Genomic DNA, 19,213 nt, shown 5'->3' on the forward strand with positions numbered 1-19,213 from the left:
GGTCTTTACTATAGTATTGCTCTGACTGATCTTTTTTATTTTGTATACGTTTTTCGCAACTATTGTAATGCCAGCAATCAGCTTCTCGTTGACGTTTCTTGATATCGATCCCGCGCTCGTGAGTGCATGGTCGCGCCTCCTCAGCGAGCAGTTCCCCAGGTCTAGACTCCGAGAGGAACTGTATCCAGTTGTGCTTGAATCGTCTCTCAAAAACTATAAGGAATCCTTTGACTGCATAGTTTCTCCAGGGAACTCGTTTGCGAGAATGGATGGCGGATTTGATCTTTTGATCTCGCGGTTCTTTAGCGAGCAGCGAGCAAAGATGGCTGGAGTTGAGGAGAAGGAAGTGCTTCGGGATATGCTCAAGTACGTGCAAGACGGGCATTTCAGACGGTGGAAGGGACTACAGCCGGTAGGCAGTTGCTACCTTATCGATATGCTACCGTGGATGACTGAGACTAGCAGCTCCGCAGAGAGTGAAGCAGAAGAGACAGAGGTCGTCGCATGGAATCGCTTTCGGTGCAGATATGTGGCGCATTCGCCAACGATGCGAGTTCCGTCCGCGCTGTGGCGGGAGGAGATTGTGTATGACTGTATGTGGTCGATGCTGAACGAGGTCTACAACCACAACGAGGCAATAGCTGCCGATGAGCAGCAAGAAAAGAATATCAAGTGCGGCTTCAAGCAGCAAAGGATTAGAAAGGTGGTGGTCAGTGGGCTGGGTACCGGTACCGGTGGACTTGACCGGGAGGTGTGTGCGCAGCTTATGGTGAGCGCGTACGTTGCCTTTGTGAGCGCGGTTGAGAACGGAGACGCGAATGAATGGCGATGGAGCACTGCGCAGGCTTGGGATAAGAAGATTTCGGCAACTGCAAAGAAGTAGGATAGTGATAATTGTATATAGAGGATCATGATATTTGATGTGCTATCCTACAAACTACACTGCAGGTCGCAGCGCAATACACAGTACAAACAACGACACCGAACACAGCAAGAACAGACCGACACACGACACTAGCATGATTGTAGACTCGTCACACGCTAGACAGTCAGCTACAACTGCCCAGAAGCTTATGAGCCAACCCGCTGCCTTTCCAAATGCACGTGTCAATGTATACGCTCTATTTCACTCTCCACGCCTCTCGTTTCTGCGCACACACCGGCTTTTAAACAATCAGGTCTCACGATTATTGTGAGCCTCTAATATCCAAATTCGGATTTATTTGAGTCTTTTGGAATCGTTGCTGCATTTGACGACACCGATATAAATTTAGTATGAGCCTGGCGTGTCTCGTAGTGTAATGGGTACTATAATACTGAAATAAAACGTGCAATTCTCTGTACTTTTCGTACCTGTTTTATCTCTCCTCAGCGTGCGGCTCTCTAATTGTGCTCGTCCATCGCCAGTCGACGATCCCGAGCAAGTCTTCTTGGCGCCTTCGCTCTTCGTTTTCACAGCTGCTTGTTTATCTTCTCGCTTATTACCTTCTTTTTTCTCTCTATTTTATGTTGTTGAATTGTTTGTTGCGCCCGTCGTCTATTCTTTTCTTTTTTATTTTCTAAAGGACACATTGTGCTCTGCGCTCTGTTTCTTTTTACTCATTACGCGCCACCTTCTTCCATCGATTCTGCCTTCTCTCAAAAGCTCGCACTCTCTCAGCTCGCTCAAATGAGATGCCTTTTCTTTTTTTTTAAATCATCCAGCTTCAATTCTTATCTATTTCGCGCGTCCTCCTGCCGCCTGCTCTCTCAAGGCAGCACCTGCCCCGAATGCCGCTGCATATGCGGAGTCTAATTGGCCTCTCCAAGCCCACGCCGACTTCATCTATGCTCGCAACCACCTCTGAGCCAGCCACTGCCGTCAATAGCGCTGCTAATCTTGCTGCATCTCCGGTTTCAAAGACTGCTTTGTCGCTTGACGACCTCGCTGTCTCGGTCATGGTTCAGCCAGCTTCTTCTAGTCAAAGGCCAGAGCAGCAGAAAAAAGATGGAACCGATGCGAAACTTGATTCTACTCAATCTTTACCATCTAAAAAAGTTAGTTCACAGGAGTTTCTTATTGTTTTTTTTCAGCGTGTTTGCTAACGGTATTTGCAGGAGCAAAGTACGGTGTCGTCGCCTCTCAGAGCCAAGCGTGCCAGTGTCGACGTCCATGAATCACCACGTATGCATCCGCAATTTGCCGAGCAAAATGCTCGAATGAGACAAAATCGCATGCATGCCTCTCCTTCTATCCATAGAAAGGATAAAGAAGACAACCCGGAAAGTAAACAGACAGACAATATTTCAGCCGCTATATCACCGCGACGGCCACCATCCCGACCATCTACTCCTTCATCTTCTCTGATTTCAAAGTCTTCTCTAGCTCATCCTCTGAAAAAGGTACTACCTCGAAATTATTTTGAATGCGAATTTCCAGACTTGTTAAACCTCATATCGTCCATGCTCTCGGAACTCATCAAACTTAATGATTCGCTGCCACTCGTACAGTCACAGCTCACTCGTTTTCACTCTCGAGCCCCTCCAGCTATCTCCCATAGGGACTATCTCCATCGACTAATTCGCTTCTGCTCGTTAGAAAAATCAACTTTGCTGTCAATGGTTTTTTACATTGACCTTCTCTGCGCAGCATTTTCCTCATTCACAATATCTTCCCTCACAGTTCATAGATTTTTGATAACAGCGGCAACGGTGGCGAGTAAAGGTTTATGCGATAGTTTCTGCACAAACACGCATTATGCTAAAGTAGGCGGAGTCTCACTCGCCGAATTGAATTTGCTCGAAGTTGAATTTCTTGTGCGCGTTGGATGGCGGGTCGTGCCGGCTGTAAAAACTCTGGATGAATATTACATGCGCATGGCGGCTCGTATGAGTGAAGTTTATGTTCTTGAAGAGGAGCATGCGCAGTCGGATTCTGCGGAGCATTAATGAGGTATAAATAATAGTCTGGATATTCAGTTACGCAACAGTATATACGAGATATAGTCTTTTTTTACGAGCTTGGAATATAGGAGTTACCATTTCTTTTGATTTTTCTTTTTCTTTTCTGCCGTGTATATGAATGGTTTAATAGTTGTAAAAGAAATGTTGCGCTTTGTATTTTGCGGGAAATCTCGAGGGAGCTGTGCATTGATTAATTACAAATTTTTTTCTCCATATTCACTGTTTTCAGAATTTTTTATATCATCTATTTGAATTAACTAGTATTATATCCTTGATATTTCAGGTCCACGTGACTCATGATTAACGTTTGAAGATGGTTGGCGAAATAACGAGCCCCACACATTATACGCCACTTCGGCTCTATTCCTCCATCGCCCTTGCTCTCGCCACTACTTCCCGAGACAATAGAAACCCTCGGCGCTCTCTAAATCGTCAACCCATCGCGCTACTCTTGCAACGATATTTCAACTGTAAATGATATCAGAGATCGACTTGCTCCCTTATTTACGGAGTTCTGACCGAAGTTCCCAGCTCGGTGCATTACGGTCACTGAAAAACTCCGTGATCGGGCATGCGGAGCAGAAGGAGTGGTATCTAGAGCGTGGAGTTCTTGATGACTTGCTACGCATTATCAATGCCGGTGATCAAGATGGAATTCATGATGATGTTCTACGGGAATGCATGGTTCAGGCTGGTGTGGTTTTAGGCAGCTTTGCTCATAGTAAGTGTGTCTCTTATCCCATATACGAAACGGGCGAGCTAACATGTCTAAAGGTGACCCGGAGATTTCAGCAATGCTACATACTCCAAATACAATCGCAACATTAATTTCGGTTTTGAACTCTAGTTCTCCACCTCAACTGTTACTTCCTTCGCTGAGAACACTGACTTCGCTTCTAACAGCGCGACCGCCATCGCAGTCGCTAATCATTTCATATCCCAATCTGTCCCGCTCAATCACGAGCTTGCTCAAACATTTTTCTGGCAGGGTGCCAATCATGGGCATCGACAACTCTGTAGTTACTTCTTTATGTTTACTGCTACCTGTTTTGGCCCCGAATCACTCGAACGCGCAGGCTACACTAAACGATGCGCTCGCGCTACCTCTTAGCATGCTCGTTCGCGACATCCTGCTCTGTACTCCAGAACCGTTTTCACAAGCCGACACTCGGCTACTATCTTCAGCAATTTTAGCAATTTCACACATCATGTCTCCAGCGACAGCCAACAAGGTCTCGCAAGCGGCGCCCGATTTTGTGCGGTTATTGATCAAGCTTCTACGTACGCGCGATGCGACGACGCGCCTGGCCGCCTGCGCACTCATCACGTCTTTTTATTCCGCTGCTCAACCGGATGTGATTGATCATGTCACTCGTGTACCGCAAAATAACGAGATTGCAATTTTATTGGTCCCGACGTTGATGAAATTATTTGACGATGCGCTTGCCGTCGACGACGGGCGTGGGTGTAATCCGCTTGTGCTGCATACGCTAGCGGTCGTTTGTCGCGAGGGAGGTGAGGTTGCCGACTGCTGTGTTGAAGTCGGATTGATCAAAAAGGTGGTGAAGATTATTGCGCAGGTTGCGCCGAGTACGCATTCTGCTTTGCGTATCGGGAAAGCTGAAAGCAGGCTTCTTGCCGGCGGGTTACTTTGTCTTTCAGCTCTGGGATTACATAAAGAAGAGTATCGAAAGGCGATCATTGAAGCCAATGCGCTTACTGTCGTTGTTGCAGTCATGAGTACCGAGAACGCGCCCTCGGTTCGTGAGATTAAGATTGCGGCGTGTAACGTCTTGCGATCTTTGAGTCGCAGTGTAGTATTATTGCGTACTTCACTTGTCGAGAGTGGTATTGTTGATGGAGTTGTGGATCTATTGGGAGATGTAGCGATAACTGCGGAGAGCGAGCCCGCAGCTTTTTCAAGCTCCATGAAACAATTGTTAGAGGCCGCCTCCGATAATTCTACCGAGTCAGCGCCGATCAGCGATGTCAAATCTGTGACAGCTAATAACAGCGGTTCCGACAGCAAAGTTTCTGCCGATGAAATTGAGAATGAAATTGAGAATGAAGATAGTTTGGAAGTTCGCACTGCGGCTATGGCCGCTGTTTGTAATCTTGTTCTTGAGTTTTCGCCTTTGCGAAAACCGATTCTTGATCAAGGCATTTTACCTGTTATTGTTGCTGGAGCGCGATCTCGGTATATTCCCCTGCGACTAAACTCAGTCTGGGCGCTCAAGCATATGGTTTATGGCGACGATATGCAGACAAAGGGGCTAGTTTTACAAGAGGCCGGGTTTCCTTTGCTGATGAAACTATGTAACGATCCCGAGATACAAGTACAAGAGCAAGCTCTTGATTTTATTCGAAATCTGATTGCGCGGAGTGATAATTATATTGACAAACTGTTCGACAGTGTTGGCGTTGATACATTATTCGAATTACTGGATCGGAAACTTAGTATGCGACCGCTCAATACCGATGAGGATTCTCAGAGTGATGATGCGCTTTTGACTACTGAGCCGTATTATACTGAGATCGTGGTTGCTGCCGCGTATATTCTCGTGCATATTGCGGCCGGGTGTGATCATCATCGTCAGACAATAATCAGCCATGAATCCGTACTGAAAAAGGTTATCACTTTAATGGCTCACGAGCGTGATGAAGTACGTCTTGCATGTTTATGGATTATCCTGAACTTGACGTGGATCGAGGAACCGCCGCGGACGAACAGTAGTGATGATTTGATGATGGCTATTGACGATACGGCAACGGGATCGAGCGCCGCGTCTCCTTCATCTACTCAAGCCTTCTATCTTGACGTGTACAAGAAACGCGCGTTCACGCTTGTTCGACTAGGCGTTCGCGAACGACTTGCAGCCTTGAAGAATGACAGAGTCCTCGACGTACGGGAGAAAACTAAGACTGCAATCTATCAAATCGACAGCCTAACTGGTGAAGTGTCTGATACGTTGGATACTGAGCGTGGTGAGAATGAAGAATTAGGGGTTGAAGTTATGGAGGTCGATAGTGCATCTGTTGTTCGGAATGCGTACATGTATACTGATGCACCTGCTTCATCGGCTGCGGAAATCGAATGACAGAGAGGTCGCTGTTTTTGTGTTGATTCGTTGGGAGAACACTGACACCGGCGTATTGGATTTTCTTTTTTTTGTGTGTCTAATTTGAAATAAATTCACAAGAAGACTGTAATCTTAAAACGCAGATTCCTCAGAATGTTAGCTTTGGTATGCTGTAACATACTGAATACTTGCTATGCCCTTAAATCAGATTTGATGATACCCAGCTTTACAGCGCGTGGCTCACATTTTTATAAACAGATATTATTACAAACCACCAAATATCCATTACCTCTCTACACTCAATAATTCATTTCTCGGGTGGATACTGCATGTATGTCATGTGCGATTTGTCTTGAGTTTAAAGTTAATGGTGATAATGGCTCATTCGCGTCCTTCTCTGTGCTGACATCTTGGTAACTTGTATTCAGTCAAGATTTATTCGTTTTCAAATATCAACTGAAAAGATTAAAAAATGCTCAAGGTTAAAATGCAAACTCTTTTTTCTACTTTGCCGACGTCAGCAAGGAGAATGAGTACAAAGGTTAACCTTCTACCTCCATTCACATTCGAGACTGCGACTAAGAAAGTCAAGATCGCGCAGGATCTGTGGAATACCCGGTAACTTTACCTTATCTGACTGATTGACAATCAAATTAATAAGATGTACTGATTATGTGAACAATGTTTAGAAACCCAGCAAGAGTGGCAGGGGCATACACACCTGATTCGATCTGGCGTAATAGAACGACATTCGTACGCGGGACTGCTGAAATTGAGAAATTCTTAGCCGATAAATGGGCAGTTGAGAATGGATATGTGCTGCGTAAAGAGCTCTTCAGTTTTGATGAAAATCATATTGCTGTGAATTTCTGGTATGAATGGCACGATACGACCGGGCAATGGTTTCGGACATATGGCCTTGAGCACTGGACTTTTGCCGAGGATGGGAAAATGAAAAAAAGGTATATAACTTTTAAAATTCGTGATATAGTATCTCAAATTACTTAAAGAGCTAATGAATGTGAGAAATTAGGCAAATGAGCGGTAATGATCTTGCGATTACGGACGCGGAGCGCTGGTTTTCAGAGTCGGTTGATGTCAACAGTGTGATATTGCCTGAAGTTGACGATGTTAGTAATTAATTTTGGAGTATTTTACGACCGTTTTGAATAAATTACTGTTTCATATGGAGCTGAAAATGAGCTTTAAAGAGTATTCCTGTTATTATTAAATGTACACAGATCTTTATCCAAATAATATACAATATCTAATTTATTAGTAATTGTAGTATTATATATTACATAATAATTATTCTGCAAATTGGGTGACATAGTGTCCAGGACTAGGGTTATATGAAGAGAGTTGCGGAAAGTCGTTGTTTTTGCGTTCACATAATCTGCTCTGATTTAACGATTTACAAGTTGATATTTTCCTTTTTTTTTCAATTGAAGCAGCATCCAGCTTGAACTGTGTAATTCTGTGAAATTGACAATTGAATATATCCAATTTTCAAGTCTGGTTGTCTAGGGTAGAGATCGATGAGGTGTTCACACTTCTGATACTATACTCCGTGCTACTTATAACTAGAATATTGATTTAAGATTACGGCATATAGTTACACAAGCATATTTAATATCTACGTATGCCACCACCCTCACAAATGTCGATGTCAGGTCTTCAGAATCCAGGAATGATACCGCGCGGTTTCGGTGGAGGAGCAGGGTTCCCCATGGTTGGCGCGCACAACGCACACATGTCCGCCTTTGCACAGCAACTTCCGCTTCCGCAGCTTTCGCATCAACAATCGACTATGCAGCAGCAGCAAAATCAGCAGAGCCAGCAGGGTATGCATACGCCGCAAATGGCGCATCAGGCTGTGCACGGAGGATTGCAGTCTAGTTTGCAGGGTGCGATGGCTAGTCCGCAGATTTCGACGCTGGCTGGGACTTTGATTAGGGAAGTGTGGAAGTCGAATTTCGAGCAAGAGATGCATGTTTTAAGAGAATTGGTCGAGCGATATAATTATATTTCTCTGGTATGTGCTGCCTGTCGTTCTAAGATTCGTGTATAGCAAATGCTTAACACTATTGAGGTATAGGATTCGGAATTTCCGGGAATTGTTGCGCGACCGATCGGTTCATTCAAGACTACTACAGATTATCACTACCAGACGTTGCGATGTAATGTTGATTTATTACATGTTGTGCAGCTTGGTATTACGTTCGCCGATGAGCACGGAAATCATCCAGAAGGTTTACCAAGTACATGGCAATTCAACTTCAAATTCAGCTTACGGTGAGTTATTACCTCATTAATTTGATTTTAAGAATTACTAGTTTCTAATAGATAAGTAGTGATGAGATGTATTCGGCTGACTCGATTGATCTCATGACAAAGTCTGGTATTGAGTTCAAAAAGCATGAAGAGTTTGGAATTGAGCCGTTTGCATTTGCAGAGTTATTCATAAGTAGCGGCTTAGTTTTAGAGGACTCTGTTCGATGGATCAGCTATCACTCTGGGTATGATTTCGGATACCTGATTTCTATGATGATGAGCACTCCACTTCCCGAAGAAGAAGAAGAATTTTTAAACCTTGTCAAGCTTTTCTTTCCGAGCTTATATGACGTAAAGTACATGCTTCGAAGTGCAACTTCCAAGAGCGTCAAAGGTGGATTGCAAGAGCTTGCCGATGAGTTAAGAATCATGCGCGTTGGACCCGCGCATCAAGCTGGAAGTGAAGCGCTATTGACAAACTCTTGTTTCTTTGAATTACTCAAGTTCACATCTGAAGGGTCCGAGGAGGCATATGCTAATCAGATATGGGGACTAGTAGCATGAATATTTGACGCGATTATGAATTTGTCTGTAATCCAAGCTCTGTTTAATTTTGGTTTGCGTGGTGTCTTAAGTAGGCGGTGTATGTTCAGGATTTGTGTATATGCCTTTATTTGTTTGTTCTGTATTTGTGTATAATTAGCTTTGGAATGTAGTCATCTCACTGTAACATTGAAAAGCATGATGAGATATAGGGGATATCTGCAGTTAAAGAGACAGTGGCGGTTCTTTTTCAATGTGCATAAAGCAAGATTGTGAGCTACTAATTAACGTATTCTAAAAATCTTTCTAATTTTGATTTAATTCTTGTATTCTTCACTATAAAAAAGAGAATATACAAGTTATAAAATCAATTGGTTCTAGTATCATATCACAAAGTGATCACAAATCACAAATCACAATAGTATTCAATCTTTTTAGAAAGGGCTTCACTTGCACCAGATCAAGCGAGAATCATTTAGATACTGTAATTGTTAACCTCTTCTGATTTTTCTTTTTTATTATTTGTTTGACTATTTCATTTGGCTTTTTTGTGGTTTAGTTTTTATTTGCTTTGTTTTTTTATTTATTTACTCTCTTTTTTTTCGAAAAAAAAAACTGTTTGCTGGGTGTGAGATAGCAAGTTCTAAGGTATGCTTTTCTTTTACACCTGCATTGCTTTCACAAGACTGATATCTGACAAAACAAATTATACAGTTGTATGACCACTGTTTTTGAATATGTCTACCGATAAGCAAAGAAACCAAAGTCCAGGCGGCAACTACCAAAATCAGCACCGTCCTCACCAGCAACCTCCTCACACTCTGAGTGAATCACGTCAATATTCGCCCCTTTCTGGTGGTCAATCCTTAGCTTGGGTAGTTGGATTGCGAGTAAAAGTTACGACGACGCTTGATGATGAAATTACTGGTTCGGTTTACACCTATTGCACGTTGAGTAATACGCTTGCGATTACGGAGGATGAGACGCCAAATGCGCAGAAGCCTGATTTGAAGAACTTCCGAATTGTAAAAACGTCGTTTATTAAGGATATCGCGGTATTAGGAAGAAAAGAGGAAGATAAAGAGGTAGCTGATCAGCTTGCGCAGAGTAACGGCAAATCGGGTGGTCCGTTTGCAAAAGTGCAGCCATTGATCGGACCTGTTCAGATTGGCGGAGTTGTGCAAAAGATGAACTCGGCCGCTAGAGCCGCTGGACAGACGCTGGCTCAGAAGGGTGTTGGAGTTACGCGGGAGGCGCAAGATTTGTTCGATTCTCTGGCAAAGACGTATGTGTACTGCGTATGCGCTGCTCAAAAAATTTGTCTAACTTAAACATAACTTATGCAGACTTCCGATTAGATGGGTTAATAAGTCTATTCTGGTATTGGATGAGGTTTTGATTGATCCGCCTTATACCTCAGAGTCATGTCGTGCAGAGACACAATCACCCGCTCTTGCAAGAATAAAGATTGTGGTATGTATAGTGATCCGGTCGACAATTCAAAGTTGATACTGATATTATTTGCCTTAGGTTGATGGAGAGAGGAAACGACAAGATGCGATACGAAAAGCAAAAGCAGCTTCGGAAAATGAGCGTAAAGGTGGTTAACTTTCTAATATTTTGTTTCCACTCCTTTTTTGCAAAGTTAAAAAGAGTAGTTGAATGAATCTGCATTGTTTTTGCGTTTTTTTTTTTGTTATCGCTTCTTTTTGTTATTGATGGTATTTGTGATTATGAAAATTTGAATATGTACGCGCTGGAGTTCACTTAATTAATAGGATTCTTTTCAACAGAAATATGTTATTTTTTAGTATCTATCTCTGTGAGCATATAAGAAGTGTATCGGAGTTTTTTATTGAGCAATTGGCAAGATAAATGTTTTAACACTGTTGATTTCATCATTCTTAGTCTGTAATTATAAGAAACTGAAAACAGTAACTTTTGAGTGTGCGGCGGAGATGAGCTTAAATTCGAATGATTATCAGAAATATCCACTTTAGAAATATCCACTTTCAACATCTTTAACTAAACCAGTCTAGAACAGCAGAGATGGTAATTAACAATCATTATGGATCAAAGGATATAGAAGACTAACAATTTACAGAGTGATGATGATGATGAGATCCGCAAATTCCTACCATCTGGGTTTGGTAGACAAACCAGCACCCATGACTTTGAATCGCAATACAAAAAGACTATAAGACCAGACTATGCCGCTCGACAAGCAAAGAAAGCAGAGGCCGTTGATGATAGTGAAAGTGATGATGATGATGACGACGAACTGGACGAAATGCCGATCTCGCACGAGTTGTTGCTAAAAGAGCATACAAAGGTATCGCTTTTGGTTTTATAAACTACTCGAAAAATTGCAACTAATAGATATAGACTATCTCGGCGCTGGATATTGATCCGGCTGGAGTTCGACTTGCTTCAGGGGCTTATGACTTTGATCTTGACCTATGGGATTTCAATGGTATGAATCCGGCATTTCAGAAACCATTTCGATCGATAGAGCCGTCAGAGTCGCATTTGATTCGCGATGTGCAGTTTTCGCTGAATGGAGAGTATTTACTAGTAATTCCCAGCTCGAGCCAAGCAAAAATACTGACTCGCGACGGTGTGGAAGTGTATGTATAGTATCTAATGATTATACTACTGATGCAGCTGACAATGAATGTACAGATCTGAATTTACTCGCGGCGACATGTATATCCGCGATATGAACAACACATCAGGCCACATAGCAGAGCTTACCTCAGGTAGATGGCATCCGTCAAACTACACCACTTTAGCAACCAGCGCTCTCGATTCGACGATCCGTATCTGGGACTCAAACGTTAGGCGCACGCAGTCGCATGTCATTATAATCAAGCCTAAATCAGTCAAGCACTCGAAACCTCATGTGTCAGCTATTGCATGGAAGGCTGACGATGGCCGATATATTGCTGCGGCAGCCAATGACGGCAGTATAGGATATTGGAGTGCCACAGGCCCGTATAGTCGTCCTGTGGCTACGATTGCCGATGCTCATGAGCCTGATTCCTGGACATCTGCGCTCGAGTACGGCAGTAACGGTACAACGCTAGTCAGTCGTGGGGGAGACGGAACCGTGAAGTTGTGGGATACACGCAGCTTCAAGAAACCAATGATGACCAGAGGGGGACTCGTGAATTCTATTCCTGAGACCAGTATTGGATTTAGTCCTGACGAACGATACATCATAACAGGCACTTCGGCGACGCCGGAAGAACCGATTGGAAAATTACACATTCTAGACAAGTCGGATTTGAGTACAGTGACCGCGCTCAAATTTACGGTCCCAGAAGAAGATGAGAAAAAGTCGTCAGCGGCGAAACCAGTCTCGGTTGTCCGATCTCTCTGGCACCCTAAGCTTAACCAGATCGCTGTCGGCACATCAACGGGTGCTGTCCATGTCTTGTTCTCGCGCGATTATTCTACAAAAGGCGCGAAATTAGTTATTGAGAAGACACCGAAAGTTAGACATGTAGATGACGATCTCACAGCCGATATCGATCTTGTTGCAGCCTCGACCACGCCTGGTAGCGGTGGGGGACCGCGAAAAAAGAAGACGGATGCGTATAAGCCTGAGATTCCGCTTGTCAGGAAGATGCACGGTGAGATTGGGGTTGTTAATGAGTTTGAAGACGAGGAAGATAAGAATAATAAGCGGAGGAAGTACTTGTGAGCGTCGAGTAAGTGTTTTGACTGATTTTGTACGATATCAGACGATTTACAGTGAATATTTTATCAAAATGATGAAAATAGTTCAGTTATCTCTTTGTCATAGTGAATGGTTGGATTAGTGTAGCTTATCAAGGATGTCAATAGACGATTGCATGTTTGCCATCGTTCCTCGCCCCTACATCAGCACCTGTCCAGAGATTTTTCGAAAAAGCAGTACAATAAACCATTACACTATATATCATATGCTATTTGTATAAAGAATATACGTACTGGCTCAGCATTCTCGCTGTCGCTGATAAACCTGACTTGCACGTGCCATCGTCTGATATGACGTCACGCGTAGATCGGGCCGATGAAGGCAAATATAATGTACACGCAATCACCAGTTAGAATAAATTTCCACGACTCTCTCTTGCTCTTATCTGCCTAGGCTACTGGATATCAATAGTCTCAGTACGGCAAATACAATACAGTAATACTCCTGCCACACATTAGACATGCGCATCGGAGATCGTCTGCTTGTCTTCTACCTGATCTCGCTTGGCACGATAGTCATCGCCATCGCCCTCACAGTCACTTCTATAGCAACTCCACACTGGCTGACTTCCGTATCATATCCAGAGGACGCAGAAGGTAATCCGGCGCGAATCACGTACGGTCTGCATCAGAAATGTTCTTCGTAAGTGCTCTTGTCATCCTCATGCTTGGTATCGGGACTGAGTTGAAGATCTCTACTAACAGCCCTTGTCAACTAGTGTAACCGGCACCTGTGTGCGTTTCCCAGACGATGAATGTGCCTATGGCGACCGTCAGTTCTGCACCAGCTGGCGTACGACCTCCTTCATGATGTGGATGTCTCTAGTCCTACTCGGTCCCGTCGTGGTTTCCTACTTCACTCTGACACTGACCACCCGGCAGATCCGGGAAACCGGATGGAAACTCATCAGCTTGCTGTTGTTCCTCATCACAGGCGTACAGATCGTCGCCATGGCTTCAGTTGTCTATATGCTTCACCACGATAAGAACCTGCGCGATCGCAGCTGGCAACTCGGTCCGTCTTGGGCAGCGGCTACTTTATCGTGGGTCGTTGTCTTTTGCCTCTTTGTCGCTACGCTGTTCGTCGGATGGACAACTGTGCCAGAGTATTCTCAGATACCGACATACATGTCTGAGCTCCAGCATCGTCCACGACATTCAAGGCGATCGTCGGTGTCTAGTAACTGGCTTATGTGATGACCGATACTATAAATTGAAATGTCTCTAGGAGAATGTGACTGTAGGGCTAGAGCTGAGATGTTGTGTACTGGAAACAAGAGTGGTATCGAGGCGTTATAAATGATTTTTTTTTCTTCAGAAAAAACAGTTCGGAATCATGTGAAAAAAACAGCAACTCTTGATTTATTAATATATAAATATAATGTCGTTACATAGATCACCTTCTAGATCGTTTAGGCTGCCGCATGTCTTCAGGTAAATCATCCTCGCCAAACTCAAACGAATAAGAACCGCTTTTAATCTGCGACTTATTCTTGACTGAAACACTCCCTCCTTGCCGTTGTTGTTGTTGCTGCTGCTGCTGTTGCTGTTGACCACCTGCTTGTACGAGCTTTGCATCTGCTCGTTTAGCTTCGTCCGAAATGTGCTTTACTGAAGGGAAAGTTGGCAGTAGACTCGGATCTAATGCAATAGGTCGTTCATAGAAATACTCATCAGATAGAGCCTCACGAGCAGATAATCGTCGTGCAGGATCATACGTTAAAAGCTCATTGACAAAATTTATAGTAGCTTCGGATTGTCCACTTAGTACTTTATTTAATGTATTGGGCCGCATTGTAGTTAGTCTAAAGGAACGCGCAAAAGGAAGCATTCGGAAACCTGGCCATATACGATCATTAGGAGCGCCGAGTAAATTCACAATTCTGTCAATTTGCTCTTTTTCGGAGGCGCCGGGTAGTAGTGGACTGCGGAGAATCAGTTCACCCATTATACAACCCGCTGACCATAAATCAACGGAGGACGAGTATGATTTAGCACCGAATAGAAGTTCAGGTGAACGATACCAAATTGTGACGACTGAGGGTGTCATTGGACGATCAACGAATGCGCGAGCAAGACCGAAATCCGCTAGAAATGTTGTAGTTAGCTTCCGGTCTTTGCTTGTAGCAGATAAAAATCACGCTTACCAATTTTGAGAACTCCTGAAGACGTTAGAAGAAGATTGGACATCTTTATGTCGCGATGAATAATGCCTCGACTATGGATATATTCTAGTCCCTCGAGAAGCTGTTTCATCAGACATTTTACTGGCAGAATATTAGCAGTACTCTTGGAAGAATTATAATAAAGGCAACTACCAACCTTCACTGACTGTAAACTTTGCTGCAGAGTAGTCAATCAAGTCGGCAAGATCCTGTCCCACGTCGTTAACACTTCCATAACATAAAGCAACGAAAGAAGAAATGCGTACATGCTGAGCAAACTCCATCACCATATAGATCTCATCGAGATGGTCATCAGCTACAGCAACATCAAGCACACCTATAATATTCTGATGTCGTAATGACCGCAGTAGAGAAATCTCTCGGAGAGCAGTATTTGGAATTCCATCGCGTTTGCCGTCAGCGAAAATACGGACTTCTTTGAGAGCAACTATCGACTTGTCACGAACATCTACAGCTCGGCTGTTACATTAGAAAGTCAGTCGAATCCAGAGCTTTATTTGAACGTAAGAACAGGAATAACATACTGAACAACACCGTAAGCTAAGAGATTGTGAGTTAGCAATTGATATAGCTATATCCAGTGTTAAAACGGCAACATACTTCCTTCGCCCAATTGATTCAATTTCTCAAACTTGCTAACTGAAGTGCAAGTACCTATAACGCGCAATATAAATTATTCGGTGTTTACGCTATATTTCCATCAACGTCATCTTCAAGTCACATCAGTCGGAAACAATAAATATTCTTTGGATCCGACTGCGTTTCTTCACAAACTGAAGCGCATACCTAGAAATCCACCATAATCGTCTTTATTAATCGGTTTATTTGTGATAGTCAGCAGCGGCGGAACTTCAGGATCGTCCATTACAATCCAAACCTGCTTAATAACGCGCAAACTCTAGAGAAGAGAATACGTTTGTCAATGAAGAGCCCTGGGGCGAACCCGATACCGAGCCGAAGCCGAAAACGAGTAAAACCCTGACCCACAATAATGGCAGACCATATCACGAATACGAAAGTCAATTGAGAAACATAGATTCATCTGCTATCTTATTTTTGTTTGTCCACTGTTACTGCTCTCTTTCTCTTGCGCTTCCTTTCCAGTTTCAGCTCAATAAACTACTCGGAACTGATTTAAAATGGCTTCAGACAACACAGCTTCTGAGCCTTTGCTGGCTTCTCCGAATACAATTAGTGAGCAGCCGGCAAAGCCTGAATTGAACCCCAAGACCACCCACGTCGAATTCAGCGGAGTTCCTGGTGCTCTCGGGATCTCAATCGGCTTGCCTATTTTGATTTATGTGCTCTACTACGCAATCGAAGGTCCTACAAATTTTGAAGACTTTTCCAAGGTTTTTGACGTTGAGGCTCTGGCTGCCTACTTGCTCTGGTTCTTTGGCCTCGTGGGACTGTTCTATATCGTGCCCGGCCGCGTCATGGAGGGCACTGTTTTGCGCGATGGAACTACTCTTTGGTACAAGATGAATGGTGAGTTTATCTATATATATTTAGATATTATGCCTTCTTCTCGGAACGGGACGACTAATCGGATTCAACAGGACTCAACTGCTTCCTAGTCATTATCGCCGTCCTCATCGCCCGTGGCTTCATCACTCACGGCGAACTCCCGGAGCTTGTTTTTGTATACGATCACTTGCTTGGTCTTATCACTTCGTCTATTGGCTTCTCATTTGTTTTGGCCTTCTTTGTCTACTTCAAGTCTTTTCTGAAACCCGGCAAGACCATACTCGCCTACGGCGGTAACACTGGCAAGCCTATCTTTGACTGGTTCATCGGTCGCGAGCTTAACCCTCGTCTCGGCATGTTTGACATCAAGTTCTTTTGCGAATTGCGACCCGGTCTTTTCCTCTGGTCGATCATCAACGCCGCGATGGCGCATGCTCAATACCGCAAATTTGGATACATATCCGACTCAATGATATTGCTGAATGTCTTCCAATTCATTTATGTTATCGACTCCGCTGTGCTTGAAAGCAAGAATTTGACTATGATAGATATCACGACTGATGGTTTCGGATTCATGCTTGCGTTTGGCGACTTGGCGCTTGTGCCATTTACTTACACTTTGCAATCGCGGTTCTTGGCGCAAACACCCGTTAATTTGGGAGTCTATGGAACTATTGGTGTGGTTGGTTTAAAGGCTCTTGGGTATTACATTTTCCGCTCATCGAACTCACAAAAGAATGCATTCAAGCAGAATGATCCTTCCACTGCTCGTATGTTTTTGCTAATTTTTTTTCTCCTATATTTTTTATTACAATGACTGACAATAGCCCATTAGACTTGAAATTCATCAAGACAAAGACTGGCAGCAAACTGTTAGCAGACGGATGGTGGGGTGTAGCGCGCCATATCAACTACTTTGGCGACTGGCTGATGTCGATTTCATGGTGTCTTCCCACAGGCTTCCACACTCCAGTAACATATTTCTACTCTCTTTACTTTGCCATCCTGCTTATCCATCGCGAGACCCGTGATGAGGCTAAATGTAGTGAAAAGTACGGCGAGGACTGGGTAACTTACAAGAAGCAAGTGCGCTGGAAAATTGTACCGTATGTGTACTAAATCTTTTGTCATATCAAAGTAATGGATGAAATAGATGCTATTTATGTACAATAAAACCAGCAAAAGCCTATCTTCCAATTAATCTAAAAACTCATAATATCAACTCCGACCTATAATGAATGCGACGGCTGCCATCCAAGCGCTTGTGAAGTTGGCTGTGCAAGAAGTGTCTTTGATTCCGCATTGCTTGCCGGCGGTTTAGACTCAAGATCAATATCAAACTGTATTTCAGAATCACGAGCATCGTCGCCAGGAGCATGCAGAAGCTCTTTGCGGGAAACCGGCTCTGCTAGTAGAGTGACCACTTTAGCAGATTTATCGGCTTGTAACGAGTTCTCAGTATCTGTAAAATTTGCAGCCTTCTCTGTTCCCAAGCCCTCGAAATATTTGGCTCTGCCAGGCTTTGCTTCCTTCTTCTTGTTCCTTTGATTACTCTTTTGACGGTTGGCTTTCAGCGCTTTACCAAACTCCGAGTCCTCGGCAATTGGCTCTAGCACAGCCTCTTTATCAAATTCAACCTCTGTAAAATCTTTCAAATTCCATTCTTTCTTTCCGTCGACGGAATCAGTTCTGTGGAGCACTCTGTCAAAATATCTCGGATGCAGCACACCGTTTTGACCACTGGTAAGAATAACTCCGTTCTCGCTTTCAAAGAAGTCGATACCATCCGCCATCGCGCGCTCTACATTAACGAAAATTAACGTGTTTGAAGAAGGACGTAGTCCGGAGACCACTTTGTTGCTATCCGGTAAGTGCTGCGCAAGATGGATGTGAAGTCTTCGAGCGGCTGATAGTCCATGACGTAGAATTGAAGGCCAATTCTTCCACATTGTGCCGTGTACAGCCAATGATATCGACTCTGGATCAGTGAGGCGCCTTAAGACTATTTGTACATGTGGGATGGAGTGACCCTGGTTGGCGCGGATATACCAGTGTTCGGGACTGCTGTCTTCGTCAATTACATCGACTTCGGCGGTGCCGCGGTACTGCAGCTTATACCGAGACTTTGAATCTCCAGTAACGATTGTCTTCAGGTCCGCAAAAGACATACCACCAAGAACTTTTCGTTCCAAAAGCTCCGCAACCGAAACATAGCCTTCGCTGTCGATTTCAATGTTTTGCGAGACGGCATTATGGCGGAGTATTCCCGCAAGTTTTTTGGATATTGTTGATAGTCGGATGTCCCTCGTTGATCGGTGATCGCTCACCTGTGTCATGTTAGCTGATATGCGCCCTTGTGGATTCTGGTTGTCTGATGATGGATTTCTCATTTGGGCCATATCGTTGATAATTGAAAGTAATTTCGTAGAGTTTTGTGCAATATCAGTATCGAGAACACTAGACAGACAATCTCTATCCAATCGACTGCTGTTCAAATTGACAGTCAAATCAAAAGTCACTTGTAAGAAACTGTCCTTTAGCTTAGAGTCTGTGACTGATACAAAGACTTGCGGCTTGCTAGACGAATGTTGTTTCCGCTGTACTCGCTGCTGTTCCCGCGCTTCGAGTTCCTCAACTAACGTCCGTAACTCTCGTAGATGCTCAAAACGCTTACTAGCTGTTTTTCCGAAGAGAATGTGATCACCAGGTATTTCTGTCCGCGATAAAGAGTCGGCACGCGCAGATGCAGCAGCTGCCTGTAGTAGTTCGTTCAGTGGGATATCGAGCAGTCGAGCAGTTTGCTTAAGCCTGAGATAGGCGGCTATGACCGAGGACATAAACACGGTTCCTCCGGCCCAGTGCTTATAAGCAGTTTAGCAGAGAGAAAGTCGCTATTTCAAAGCACGATGGGAAAGGCTATGGATGTTATTTGGGAGCTCTAATTTCTCTCGATGTAATGAACCCTATTCTCTCTTCGTG

At 43.9% G+C, this 19,213-nt stretch overlaps 11 protein-coding genes across 11 annotated transcripts; 9 read left to right on the forward strand and 2 right to left on the reverse strand.

Annotated features, from left to right (window-relative positions):
* Positions 1-67: 67 nt before the first annotated feature.
* Positions 68-883, forward strand: V2V93DRAFT_360549 (uncharacterized protein; the record flags this gene model as incomplete). Its single annotated transcript, XM_066908137.1, has 1 exon — positions 68-883. The coding sequence occupies one exon, from the start codon at positions 68-70 to the stop codon at positions 881-883; it is 816 nt and encodes a 271-aa protein (XP_066763948.1).
* Positions 884-1,434: 551 nt separating this feature from the next.
* V2V93DRAFT_374030 (cyclin-domain-containing protein) lies at positions 1,435-3,214 on the forward strand. Its single transcript, XM_066911134.1, has 2 exons — positions 1,435-2,037; positions 2,098-3,214. The coding sequence occupies exons 1-2, from the start codon at positions 1,771-1,773 to the stop codon at positions 2,926-2,928; spliced, it is 1,098 nt and encodes a 365-aa protein (XP_066763949.1). The 5' UTR covers positions 1,435-1,770; the 3' UTR covers positions 2,929-3,214.
* Positions 3,215-3,347: 133 nt separating this feature from the next.
* Positions 3,348-6,151, forward strand: V2V93DRAFT_349500 (armadillo-type protein). Its single transcript, XM_066907955.1, has 2 exons — positions 3,348-3,664; positions 3,718-6,151. The coding sequence occupies exons 1-2, from the start codon at positions 3,418-3,420 to the stop codon at positions 6,039-6,041; spliced, it is 2,571 nt and encodes an 856-aa protein (XP_066763950.1). The 5' UTR covers positions 3,348-3,417; the 3' UTR covers positions 6,042-6,151.
* V2V93DRAFT_374034 (putative duf1348-domain-containing protein) lies at positions 6,152-7,285 on the forward strand. Its single transcript, XM_066911135.1, has 3 exons — positions 6,152-6,641; positions 6,713-6,985; positions 7,057-7,285. Exons 1-3 carry the CDS (start codon positions 6,496-6,498, stop codon positions 7,163-7,165), a joined length of 528 nt encoding a protein of 175 aa, XP_066763951.1. The 5' UTR covers positions 6,152-6,495; the 3' UTR covers positions 7,166-7,285.
* Positions 7,286-7,776: 491 nt separating this feature from the next.
* On the forward strand, positions 7,777-8,861 carry V2V93DRAFT_392362 (ribonuclease H-like domain-containing protein; the record flags this gene model as incomplete). The annotated part of the gene is made up of 3 exons (XM_066912473.1): positions 7,777-8,058; positions 8,122-8,318; positions 8,378-8,861. 3 exons carry the CDS (start codon positions 7,777-7,779, stop codon positions 8,859-8,861), a joined length of 963 nt encoding a protein of 320 aa, XP_066763952.1.
* Positions 8,862-9,224: 363 nt separating this feature from the next.
* Positions 9,225-10,782, forward strand: V2V93DRAFT_374038 (anticodon-binding domain-containing protein). The gene is made up of 4 exons (XM_066911136.1): positions 9,225-9,488; positions 9,555-10,125; positions 10,187-10,313; positions 10,371-10,782. Exons 2-4 carry the CDS (start codon positions 9,578-9,580, stop codon positions 10,446-10,448), a joined length of 753 nt encoding a protein of 250 aa, XP_066763953.1. The 5' UTR covers positions 9,225-9,488; positions 9,555-9,577; the 3' UTR covers positions 10,449-10,782.
* Positions 10,783-10,846: 64 nt separating this feature from the next.
* V2V93DRAFT_338499 (WD40-repeat-containing domain protein) lies at positions 10,847-12,849 on the forward strand. Its single transcript, XM_066907764.1, has 4 exons — positions 10,847-10,892; positions 10,945-11,172; positions 11,226-11,467; positions 11,523-12,849. Exons 1-4 carry the CDS (start codon positions 10,890-10,892, stop codon positions 12,544-12,546), a joined length of 1,497 nt encoding a protein of 498 aa, XP_066763954.1. The 5' UTR covers positions 10,847-10,889; the 3' UTR covers positions 12,547-12,849.
* Positions 12,850-12,938: 89 nt separating this feature from the next.
* On the forward strand, positions 12,939-13,977 carry V2V93DRAFT_374041 (uncharacterized protein). Its single transcript, XM_066911137.1, has 2 exons — positions 12,939-13,224; positions 13,301-13,977. The coding sequence occupies exons 1-2, from the start codon at positions 13,043-13,045 to the stop codon at positions 13,776-13,778; spliced, it is 660 nt and encodes a 219-aa protein (XP_066763955.1). The 5' UTR covers positions 12,939-13,042; the 3' UTR covers positions 13,779-13,977.
* V2V93DRAFT_374044 (kinase-like domain-containing protein) lies at positions 13,657-15,676 on the reverse strand. The gene is made up of 7 exons (XM_066911138.1): positions 15,554-15,676; positions 15,368-15,421; positions 15,292-15,307; positions 15,013-15,226; positions 14,904-14,955; positions 14,729-14,848; positions 13,657-14,669 (listed from the first exon to the last, which is right to left on the reverse strand). Exons 1-7 carry the CDS (start codon positions 15,630-15,632, stop codon positions 13,978-13,980), a joined length of 1,227 nt encoding a protein of 408 aa, XP_066763956.1. The 5' UTR covers positions 15,633-15,676; the 3' UTR covers positions 13,657-13,977.
* A 93-nt stretch (positions 15,677-15,769) lies between these two features.
* On the forward strand, positions 15,770-17,399 carry V2V93DRAFT_68849 (ergosterol biosynthesis ERG4/ERG24). Its single transcript, XM_066912762.1, has 3 exons — positions 15,770-16,255; positions 16,327-17,004; positions 17,070-17,399. The coding sequence occupies exons 1-3, from the start codon at positions 15,907-15,909 to the stop codon at positions 17,351-17,353; spliced, it is 1,311 nt and encodes a 436-aa protein (XP_066763957.1). The 5' UTR covers positions 15,770-15,906; the 3' UTR covers positions 17,354-17,399.
* V2V93DRAFT_374047 (KptA family-domain-containing protein) lies at positions 17,353-19,151 on the reverse strand. The gene has a single exon (XM_066911139.1). The coding sequence runs from the start codon at positions 19,069-19,071 to the stop codon at positions 17,464-17,466; it is 1,608 nt and encodes a 535-aa protein (XP_066763958.1). The 5' UTR covers positions 19,072-19,151; the 3' UTR covers positions 17,353-17,463.
* Positions 19,152-19,213: the final 62 nt, after the last annotated feature.

The sequence above is a fragment of the Kockiozyma suomiensis genome (assembly GCF_038497685.1).
Source record: "Kockiozyma suomiensis strain NRRL Y-17356 unplaced genomic scaffold V2V93scaffold_13, whole genome shotgun sequence".
Lineage (NCBI taxonomy): Eukaryota > Fungi > Ascomycota > Lipomycetes > Lipomycetales > Lipomycetaceae > Kockiozyma > Kockiozyma suomiensis.